We start from the raw sequence: 11,535 nt of genomic DNA on the forward strand, positions 1-11,535 counted from the left end.
TCAGAAGACGAGCCAACTAATGGATAAACTGGACCTTGAGAGCTATAAGAGGCACACAGGTGTCGTCATTAGACTTTAGCTCTGACATTTGTCATTCTAATGGCTTAAAGCTATCCTTCTGGTTAAGATACAAATTAGGTGTCTGGACTGGAGTAGGACACCCTTTAAAGACCCTGCTTGAGAAACACCAAGTATTATTTGTTAGTGTTAACCAATCTCTTTGGCAGATAGAGGTTGTCATTATCATGACCAAAGTTATTTAAAGTGTCAACACACTGGCCAGGATATATAAACTAAGTGTCTCAGCACCCAAGGTTTGTTATTGAGTTCTTCCCTGTCGTGAGCCTGGCTATCTTCCTCATACAAAACAGTAGACAACTCCTGTGATGGATATCACTGATTAGATGGCCATATAAAGCTAATGTTGTGGTGTACGCTCAGTGTCAAGGATACAGCTTGTTACAGGAGCTTTGTGACTTTCAGAGAGTGCCGTTTTTGAAACAAGAGTGAATGATTGCATTTGAAAACATAACATTTACTGGAGTCAAAAAACAATTTTGACAGAATGGAACTTTCAAATTTTAAAGGTAGGATATGAGAGTTTATGAATGCGTGATTGCAGTGGAGGACACTGCCATCTGCTGTCGACACTTCTTCAACATTTGTTTTACACTACTTTTAAAATTAAGACACACGTAAATATCTGTTTTTGTTCAGGCGCCGCTTTTACACGGTTAAATAATACTAAGGAATAGGCTACTGTAGAATTATACTTTTAGTAAGCAAAATATACAATTTATGAACATTTGTAGGCTATTTATTACTTTATCTTTTATATATTGTTCATATTCTATGTATTCTATACATTTTTATTTAATAGTTTTTTAAAGAAATGTCTAAGTAGTTATATAATACGTTTGATCAGGATGGAAAGATAAAATCTTCGGCGCGAATCTGCTGCTGAGAAATAACACGTTGCTACTGTGCTCCATCGTGTCCATGTGGGTTAAGAACCATACATGTGAGGTTGTGAGGTTGTGAGGTGTACATACAAAGCCCTGTTTAGGTTTTTTCTCCCTCAATCAATCGCAATTGGATTTGTTTTCAGATATTTACAGCCATGTCTTCTTTTCGAAAAGCCTTGAAATCTAAGCAACGAGACCACAAAGAGCGATCACAGGTAGGCTCAGTTTAAACATAAGTTAGGCCTACTAACTCGCGTGCTGCCTTGCTAAATAGCGTTTTCAGCAATTTGCTGAAACAATGTTTCAACAGTGTTTCAATTGCATTTATTCTGACAGATAATTTCATGTACGGAAGGAGTTGTAGTGGCAAAAGAATGGGCTAAACGGGGTTTTCTGAAACCCGACGGCCGCTTTAGCTTATGTATCACCAGCAGTGAATGAGGAGGTTTAGCTTTCCATATCTTATTTTGTTTATTAACCTGACTTTCTCCCATCTCAGCTCGGTTTCAGGAAACGTTTTGGACTGTTAGAGAAGAAGAAGGACTACAAACTTCGTGCAGAGTAAGAAATCACAATGTATCTTTTTATTATTATTGTTGTTGTATATATTATGTTTTTTGGTTAATGCATTTAGACGCTCTCTCATTAGAGATGTTATTGTCTTCTCTTTGAAATGTTTTGTGATGTTACACAAGCAGCAATTTGCCATTCTTTCAAATAAATCGTTATTAATTAAATTATTAAATCTCAAAGGGAAAAAATGTTAATGTTTTTTTTTTCTTCTTCAAAACAAGAATATAAAGTAAGTAGTAAATGTGAGGTATTTTAGTTAAGATAGTAGTAAATATGTACTTGGTACAATGTGAAAACAGCGAGCTTAGATATAATAACTTTAGATGTAAAAATAAACAAAAGCAAAAAATAAATACAATAAAAAACAAGGATATTACGTAGGACGTTGTACTTCATATTTGTTTGTAATTTGAATATAGTTGAAATAGTGCACTTTATGATTTCAGTACAGTTTACAAACCGCTGTGTCCAACCTGTTATTTGTAATGCAGTGACTACCACCGGAAACAGAAGACCCTCATGGCCTTGCGCAAGAAGGCCATGGATAAGAACCCTGATGAATTTCACTTTAAAATGATACACAACCAATTAAAGGTTTGTCACCTCTTAGTACTACTGCTGCATTCAACTATCATAAACTGCATTGAGAGCACACCTACAGTAAGTAGTTTTTTATGGCTATGAGGTTTTGTAACCTCTGCTCATTCTGCTACTGTTCAGGATGGAGTTCACATGATCAAACCAAAAGTGGAAACGATGACAGAGGAGCAGAAGAAAGTGATGAGGACCCAGGACATCAGATATGTGGAAATGAAGCGAGTGTCGGAGATGAAGGTAGGGCTGGTTACACACCTGAAGGACTCCAAGATGGTGAGACCAAGATATAACTTTTTGGCCTTAATTCTAAGCGGTGTGTGTGGAGAAAACCAGGCACTGCTCATCACCTGTCCAATACAGTCCCATCAGTGAAGCATGGTGGTGGCAGCATCATGCTGTGGGGGTGTTTTTCAGCTGCAGGGACAGGACGACTGGTTGCAATCGAGGGAAAGATGAATGCGGCCAAGTACAGGGATATCCTGGACGAAAACCTTCTCCAGAGTGCTCAGGACCTCAGACTGGGCCGAAGGTTTATCCCCAAATCCAGGTGTGAAAAACTTGTTGCATCTTTCCCAAAAAGACTCATGGCTGTATTAGATCAAAAGGGTGCTTCTACTAAATAAAGGGTCTGAATACTTAGGACCATGTGATATTTGGATATTTGATAGTTTTTCTTTTTTAATAAATCTGCAAAAATGTCAACAATTCTGTGTTTTTCTGTTAATATGGGGTGCTGTGTGTACATTGAGGAAAAAAAATTAATTTAAATGATTTTAGCAAATGGCTGCAATATAACAAAGAGTGAAAAATTTAAAGGGGTCTGAATACTTTCCGTACCCACTGTATCTGTGTATTTGTGACTTTATCCCTTTAAAGTTGAGAATAATGGCTTAAATGTTTCTGTTTTTCAGAAAATCGAAAGGATGAAATCAGAGCTCCACCTTCTTAATGTTGATGAGGAAAAGAAAAATAAACATGTTTTTTATGTGGACTCAAAAAAAGAAGGTAATATTGTATAGTTGCACCTATTGCATAGTGTAAGAAATAAAATTGTGTTTAAACCTGCCTTATAATAAACTAGTATCATATTCATGTATTTATACACTTTATGCTGCCTACATTGCTATGCCAGTAAAATAATCATTATTAACATATGTTGTATAATGTATATATATTTTAATGTGGTTGATACAAAGCATATGCCTCTAGCTTCTTAACTTTAGCTTTAGGTGAAGTTGATACTGTATGATTGTATGTTTGTTAATGTACATTGTCATAATGGTTTAAGATCAAATGATACTTGGTGGACCACCAGCAGTTTTGCTGCAGACCGCTTGTTGAACTAGACATTATTTATTTTATATTGTTTTTATATTTTCAAATCTGTTACATTTTCATGCTAGTGGAGGACTTTGACCTGGCCACCCACCTCAACACAGTCCCTGAACTGGTGGGACGAGCATATAACAGACCTACAATAGAGACCCTGGAAAAGAAAAGCATTGTGGGAGCAGTGGAGCCTCAGAGTATAAAAGTACTGTAGTCACTGTATAGCATGCTATGTACATAACCTAAGTATTTTAGTGTGTACTGTGCACTTGTTAATCATTTCTTCATTCATTAACCTATTGCTAATAATAATAATAATAATAAGAGTATGAATTTTTTAAATTTTGTAATAAATGGTAATAATTGTATAAATAGTAGTTATTGTAATTACTTAGTTATTATGTTGAATAATATGTGTATATATGTAATACATTTTAACCCATGAAAATGCAGATCCTGTTGTAAATAATGGTGAAAAATCAGTTTTTAACTAACTTCTTTGCATTTATTGTCCTCTTTCTTATGTTTGTCTTTTTCTAACATGTTTATTCCCCCTTTCTCAGAAACTTGCAAAGCAGAGAGAACTTCAATATCTGAGGCTTTCACAGCGTATTGACAGAGAAAATAACATGTTTGTCATTAGTCAAAAGATCCAGACTAGAAAAGATCTACAAGTAAGTGCATTCATCTACATTTCACTTAAACCCCTTCAACATGGGCACTTGTAGTACTGATTAGAATCATTTCAGTTTGCTAATGCATGGATTTACTATTGATCTAATGTTTAAGAAACTTATCTTGTCTTACGATGAAGTATTGGTTGTGCTTTCAGAATGCATTTGTTTTCATCCTTGTGTGACATCTGGGTTGTGCTTTTAATCTCTGACAGGATAAGGTTAAGAAAGTGAAAGTCTGTGAGGAGACCAGAAGTGCTCCAGCCGTCTATAGATTTGAGGCCAAGAGGAAAAGATGACATCTTTGAATCGGCACACTGAGGAAACTCACTTTGTCCTGTGGCCACCAATCAGCCGTTTAATCTATGAAGTGGACTGAATCTATGGATTTGTCTTTCACTTCTATAATGTAGTCTGTGAGGCCATGCTAGCAAGCTTGCACACTATAAGGCAAGGAGTTTGTACATATTTATTGCAAAATCATTTGTTGCTTTAAAATAAATTTTTGTCTTTATTTTGTTGTTCTTTGGTTTTAACAGTAGATGGCACTAGCACATCTCATCAAATCTGCAACCATGTTACAAAATGAGCTTTTCTGTCTAGATGTAGGCATCACTTTTTAAAAGGAAACTAATTATGGCTTCAAAATTCAGTTGCAACTCAAATTATTGGGTTACTTAGTGTTTGTATTACATGGTGTTAATAAAATGAACAAACAAAAAATATTTGAAAATATAAATTATATATATTTTGATTATAAAATGTAAAAATAAGAGTGTTATTAGTAAAGTCAAACCTAGCATATATGTTTTTTTTATTTTATTTAGTTTTTGTATTTACATTTATTATAATCTTTACATTAAGACTTGGTAATAGTCCCAGTGGTTTTCAGTAAATATTACAACGGTAATTTTTTTGTTCTTTATTGCTTATTCATTTGGATACATGATGTTTTTAAGAGTTAAAGCAGAAGTAAATTTTCTCAGAACTTTAAATGACCCACTTTTAAACACTCTTTGTACCATTCTCATTCCTGCTTGTGTAATTGTTCATGTGAAAGGTTGTGTGCTGTCTGCACAGACTGAGCTTTTTGTGTCATCTCTGCGTGGCTTGATTGATCATGAAGGTGGCAGCGGCTTCATAAACAGGCCCCATCCATTACTCTCTCCTGGGGAAGAGAGGAGGGGTGAATTGGGAACAGGGAAATGTCACTGTGTTTGGGAGGAGCAGGCCAGGAGTCTGTGCCAACGCTGACCACAGGAAAAGCTGGTTGTAGTGAATGCTGTGTGCATACTGTTTCTGTACTGTAATTCACTCAACATTTTAAATTCCTACATAATATAATTTATAATTTTTTTTAAAGGATTTACATGTTCACAGTGACATGATGAACATGCATGTCTAAGCCTGGTGATATTTACAAAGCAGCTCTGTGTGACCTATCAATATTGACCTTCTGTATTTGCACAATCCTCAGCCAAAAGAAGTGACAGGCAGAGTGTGCGCGTGTTTGTGCGTCATGTGCTAGTGCATTCGTCACTGCGACCGCCTCGGTTTGGAGTGGAGGGTCACGCAGCCGTGTGCGCAGTTCCGCTCTGCTTCCGTCTGTCGTTACACAGAAGGCCACTGTTCTTACTGAAGCCTGTCTTTCATTCAGATCAGCTTTTGCACAGGGGTCATGGCTGCAGGTCTGCCAGTGCGGTGTTGTTAGTGACCCCTAGATTTGAAAGATATTGGTCAAAATCCTCCACATTGTCCCATAATGTTATTCACATAAGGAGATGTAAAAGAGGCCTCCTGTGGCACTTATAGAGCTCTCGAGTAATTTGTTAAAGGTTGAGTTGACAATAGTTTTGAATAGGCTCATTTGATGGAATGCCATTGGAAGTCTACACTGACCCTCAGTGCTTTTGCAATTTTTTTTTGCTGGTTTGTTCATTCTGGTGTTGTAAATACAACTGTGCTGATGTTAAGTGTGATGAGGGACTACAAATCACCATTGTTGTTTTGGATAAATAGATGTGAAGATCTTTCGAACAAATTTCGAAGGCATGCAAAGAAAAAAAAAGTATTTTTAAATGTACACTCAGTTATTTTTACCTCAATTAAAAAGTTTTACACAAAGACCTGAAAAATTATTTTGGAATATTTAAACTGTTGTACACTCGCATAACATGAAGTTGCCTCCAAAAAGTTTTATTTTACAAGGAGTGTGGAGGCAGCCATTTTGAGATCACATGACCAGCTGTATACTATACATTTTACATATTTAGAGCTAGCTAGTGTGTGGTTTAAGATCTTTAAAGTCATTGTTAATTGTTGTTTGCAACTTTTTGCTTCTGTAATGTAACATTCAAACAGGATGTTATGCAGGGTGGTACTTGTATTTTTTTCAGCTAGAGCTGATTGAGTTGTTTGTCAAATAACCAAATGTGATCTAAAACAACAAAACAAGTAGTTTTAGAGGAAGAGCAAACTTTTCATTAAAGACACAATGTAACAGAGGTAGTGATGAGTCAGCTCTTCCATATTATGATGATGAACATCCAAGTGAAACGAATTAGCGAAAAAGAAAATATAAGTTGGGGACTTGGTTCTCTCAATCTGTAGTTGATTGGATGGAGGCAGATTTGTCGGAATTAGGCTTGCTTGTGATTGTGTGAAAGGGGCGGGGTTTAAGCAGACTAAATGTTGGGAGATGTTTGGCATACTTCACCAAAGAGAAGTCGGTCATTTCACCCTGAAGATGGAGTTAAAACATATTATGAGGTCAATAAAAAAAAAAGAAACCTATGCATGGATGAATTCACAACAAGATCATTAACGTACATTTAAAAAAATAAGGGGGATTTCATGACGAATTAAAATTAAGACATTTTTCTTTTGTTCAAAATAAGACCCTTTTAAACTCCTTAGCTATGAACTCCATGCTAAAACATGTTGTGAGATGTTTTAAGCCCACATTAGGGGTTCAAATATATCAAGAACCTGGATATAGAGGTCACATATTTGTCATTTTCAATTAGAATTGTCAAGTGTTTCTCACAGAAAAAAAGATACCGTAGTGAAATCATTAAGATGTGTAATTGGGATAATGTCTTAACCTGACTCCTGAGTAATTAATATGAAGTGATTCTGAATGGTGCTAATAAAATGAGTTGTAAATGACGTTAGGGCCCCTCATGTAAGTGGGTGGGAAGAACCATTTCATAGCAGAGCAGTTTGCTTACTGCCGATTTGTATCCCTCTATTTTTAATTTTTTTTTCATGTAATAAATCACGCTGTAACAATTTCCATGGATTAAACTGTAATTACAGATGCACATAGTATATCATGAATAATATGAAAGCATTATTGTGTAGGCAATTAATGCAAGAGCTTTTCATAGCTGTATAGTGAATAGAGCATCGTGAAACACACTGGAAGTAAGGCCATTTCTTAATCACTCTCTGTACATAACAGCGTTGGTGACTTGGAGTAGTTTTGACCAGAGAACGATGACCTTGACTGTTATTACAGCACCTGAGCCCGCTGGATGTCAAGCCCTTAGCTTCCTCTCCTCTGCCGTGCCTCAAAGACTCCTTTCATGAGTGAGGTTAAGAACAGCACTAATCGATTTGCCAATTACGGTGCAGGGTAACCGAGTGGGTGAACAGTAGAATCGGTGGGTCGTGTGGAGAAAAAATGGCTGAGGTTCTTATATCTGCCCCTTTGAGTTGCACCACAGTTTGTCACACGGCTTTTGAAGTAGAGGATTGTAGCGAGAGCTCGAGGGGTGGGGGTTTGTCTCTGTGCCAGAAGGAAAGCGATTGAAGGAAAATCTGTATAACCCTCACTGCGTGCGAGTGTGCGTGTGTGTGTGTGAGATGGGATCACAGAGACCCCTTTAAATTGTCACTAATTAGCCATGAGCCTGTTTGGAAGAGGCACTCGAATTGATTAAATTTGCATGGGAGTCTAAATCACGCTAAGGCCTCCTCCCTGGTGGAGCTCGTTTCCCCCTCTGCTCCCCAGACGTGGCGGGCCCATGGGGGGGACCCGCTGCGGGTGAGAGGACAGGACAAGGCGTGGCGCGCACCCATCTGCCTGGGTATTACCGTTAGTCCATCACTCTCCCACTGGCAGCCGTGTGCCTGGGGGATGTGTTCATTACACTTTAACTACTGGATCTGTCCTTGTCTGCAGGCAGCCGGGTGTCATTGTCTGTCTATCTCTGCGTATCCCTCCACACTCTGCTTCACTCAGCCTTATAGAACAACAGTCTGGCTTTATGGTCTATCATGGCCCGTTAACGGATGCACCTTATTGTTGTTTGCTACATAGTCTCCCTGTTGGTTTTTGTAAAGTGCTCTCCAGCATTACTTCATAAACTTCAAAAAGTAGTTCAGTCAAAAAAATTAAATTGTGATCATTTACTCACAACCATCTTGTTTTAAACCTGTATGGCTTTCTGATTGTCTTGTTTTTTTGTCCATGCAATGAAAGTCACTAAGTCCAATGTTGTTTGAACTCCAACATTCTTTAAAATATCTTCTTTTGTGTGCCGCAAAAGAAAAAAAAGTCATAAAGGTTTGGAACGACACGAAGGTGAGTAAATGACACAAATATATATTTTAATATTATGAGTGATTTCTCTTTAACTTTTTGATATTGAAGTTGACCCTATTCCATAGACCCAGTTGACGTGTAAAAATAATGATTTATAATGATAATTTTCACTTTTAAATTATTGTAATAAGTTCATATGAAGCTTTACACTTTTATCACAAGGTGCCAAAATTCATATTTCGGAAATGTGACTGGCAGGAATGTGCAATATATTGGAACCATATTGGTTATCAGAGAATTTTTGATTTTTAAAAAAAATAGATATCGGTGGATTATTGGATGTTTAATTATGCATGCTTATCTATTTTTACTTAAATTAAGACTACCTTTGCCATCATCTAATGCTCAATTAAATCTAATCTTTATAAAACACTAATAATTTAATAACACTGTTAAATTTGAACATTAGCAAATCTAAAAAATACTGTACATTATAACGCTATGATACCGGTACTTAAATTCACTTATAGCGTTTAAAATGATTTGTTTTTAGTGTTTTAACTGTGTTGATTTAGAAAAAATGTAGATTTTAAATATTGTCCATAATCGGTTATCAGCCATAGCATGAAATTATTATCGGCTTATCGGTAACGGTCAGACTTTTATCATTAGTAAATCTCAAAATAAAAATATACATTATAACCTTGTGATTCCTAGGTAATTAAAATAATTCAGTTTTTAGTGTTTTAAACTGCATTTAATCAGACAAAATAATGTAGAATTTTAAATATTGTCCATATTGGTTATTAGCCAGGCTTATTGGTATCAGTCAGGTGATTATGTTATGATATTTGCTACGTATCTGTATTGCATTATTCTCGTTATTGTAAGAACAGAGTGAATGAGCATTCCAATATACTTATCACACATTCCCAGTAAACCTTGCACTCTCTCTCTCTTTCCCTCTCTCATGGGACTGGTCCTACGGGCTGTGTGATTGCTGTAATCAGATCGCGCTGTTAATCAGAGTGTGTTCGTCAGTGTCCTGATGAGCGGCCCTCGCTGATTGTAATGTGATGCCTCTGTTTCGAAAAGACCCCTCCTTCCTGAGCACTAACACTATATCGTTCCTGTCTATGGCTGAACGGGGCAGCCTCATCTCACAAGGTGGGATAGAGAGAGCAGGTGGGGGTGTGTAGCGAGGTTGGGGTCCGATCTGAAATGCTTTATGACCCTGTCCTGTCATACACAAACAACAACAACATTCTCTGTATCTCGTCGTCTTTCTTGTATTTTAATGAGGTCCAAGCAGTGATACTCTTATGGCTGGCTCATCAGCCAAGTCCCTACAAGGGCTGATACAAATTAATTAACCTAATTAGAGGCTGTGATTGCAGGCGTGATTGTGGGGGCCGGGGGAGGAGGGTGGCGAGGGGAGCTGGGCTGGCAGGCAGGGCTCGGGCTGTAATAAGCCGCGAGGTGTGGGAGAAAAGCCAGATCACTGTGCATGGCTAATGAGCAGTAAAGAAATCCCCCACCTCTCCTTTTCTCTCCCCTCAGACTCTGTAAAATCTCAGTGTCTCATAGGCCCTTTTTATTTTTTGCCTATTGTCTCTTCAAATCAATCCTGTTCTGACATGCTGTTTTCTCTCAGAGGAAACTCCCACCTCATATCTATACGTTTATTTTATGCATGTGTGCACAGTGCTTTACTTTCCTCAGTTTTTGTGGTTTCTTTTCTTTATCATTTCCTCCTTGTGATTTGTTCTGCTTCTCCTCGTCCTGTATTCTCTAATGTTAATACTTTAAACCCATCCAGTCCACTGGGTACTGTGATACTTATCTAAAACCTCACAATCTGTCTTTCTCTCACTCTCTCTCTCTCTCTCTCTCTCTCTCTCTCTCTCTCTCTCACACACACACACACCACCACAAGAGCAATATTTAAATTTCTTGCTATTTGTTTTTGAAACAGAACAAGGATATTCTGGAAAACGAAGCAAAGCGCATTTTTTCTTGCCTGGATCAGCAATTCTAACGTTCCTAATGAGTTGGAGGAGGACTGGAAGCGTTTTCTGAGGGGAAAAAGAACAGTTTCTCAGGCAGGCACAAATGTTCTCTTCTGCCTTGTGTTGAGAACACAGTGCCCACCTTATAAACCAGTTATAGTTTAGCATTTAGTAAAGAGTCCAAGCCATCCGATGTCGTTTGGTTTGATAATCTGACAATGAAATTCTCTGTGTATGTGACTGGCATGACTGATGTGGCCTTAATATAAAATTCAAGTATTAAGAGGCTTTTTAACCTTTACAGACCCAGAGACTCCTTATTCAGCCCAGTGACAGTGAAAGTATGAGAGAGCTACTCGATAACATTTGATAATAATTTACTTTACTTATTATGTATGTAGTTATTATTATTGTAAATCATGTTTGTATATTTGAATAAATTATATTTTTGAATAATCATATATAATGTATATTTACATTTTGAGACATTGAATTTGAATTATATATAGATTTATTACATATTTATCAAGGTTTATTATTATATTTTGTAATTTATTTTATTATATTATAATAATATTGCAAAGAATATGCAATAAATCATAAATAATAATAATTTATAACATTTTACATTTAAAATTGTATTGAAATATTGAAATATTCAAGATTAATTTATTTAAATTAATTAATGTATTTAGGTTATTTATATATAATTTACATTGAATTATATACCTATATATTATATAATTATTTTATATAAATAATTATATATTAATTATATATAGCATTTGAAATATTTTTTTTAAATTATATATATATATATATATATATATATATATATA

The 11,535-nt window shown here is 36.3% G+C and overlaps 1 protein-coding gene across 2 annotated transcripts; it reads left to right on the forward strand.

Annotated features, from left to right (window-relative positions):
- The first annotated feature begins 947 nt into the window (after nucleotides 1–947).
- On the forward strand, nucleotides 948–4,654 carry utp11 (UTP11 small subunit processome component). 2 transcript variants are annotated; one of them, XM_016275655.1, is made up of 9 exons: nucleotides 948–1,021; nucleotides 1,109–1,180; nucleotides 1,465–1,526; nucleotides 2,030–2,132; nucleotides 2,259–2,372; nucleotides 3,047–3,140; nucleotides 3,539–3,669; nucleotides 4,028–4,138; nucleotides 4,354–4,654. In XM_016275655.1, the coding sequence occupies exons 2-9, from the start codon at nucleotides 1,121–1,123 to the stop codon at nucleotides 4,435–4,437; spliced, it is 759 nt and encodes a 252-aa protein (XP_016131141.1). In that variant the 5' UTR covers nucleotides 948–1,021; nucleotides 1,109–1,120; the 3' UTR covers nucleotides 4,438–4,654. The 2 variants fall into 2 exon arrangements, with proteins under 2 accessions (XP_016131141.1, XP_016131140.1); XM_016275654.1 differs by having other exon boundaries at nucleotides 1,008–1,180.
- The last annotated feature ends 6,881 nt before the right edge of the window (nucleotides 4,655–11,535 follow it).

Source organism: Sinocyclocheilus grahami, unplaced genomic scaffold, assembly GCF_001515645.1.
Source record: "Sinocyclocheilus grahami isolate Dianchi unplaced genomic scaffold, SAMN03320097.WGS_v1.1 scaffold96.1, whole genome shotgun sequence".
Classification (NCBI taxonomy): Eukaryota; Metazoa; Chordata; class Actinopteri; order Cypriniformes; family Cyprinidae; genus Sinocyclocheilus; species Sinocyclocheilus grahami.

Coding starts and splice junctions, on each gene's coding strand:
- utp11 (XM_016275655.1), top strand. CDS start 1,121: ATGTCTTCTTTTCGAAAAGCCTTGAAATCTAAGCAACGAGACCACAAA. Junction 1,181..1,464: donor ACCACAAAGAGCGATCACAG/GTAGGCTCAGTT, acceptor CTCCCATCTCAG/CTCGGTTTCAGGAAACGTTT. Junction 4,139..4,353: donor AGACTAGAAAAGATCTACAA/GTAAGTGCATTC, acceptor AATCTCTGACAG/GATAAGGTTAAGAAAGTGAA.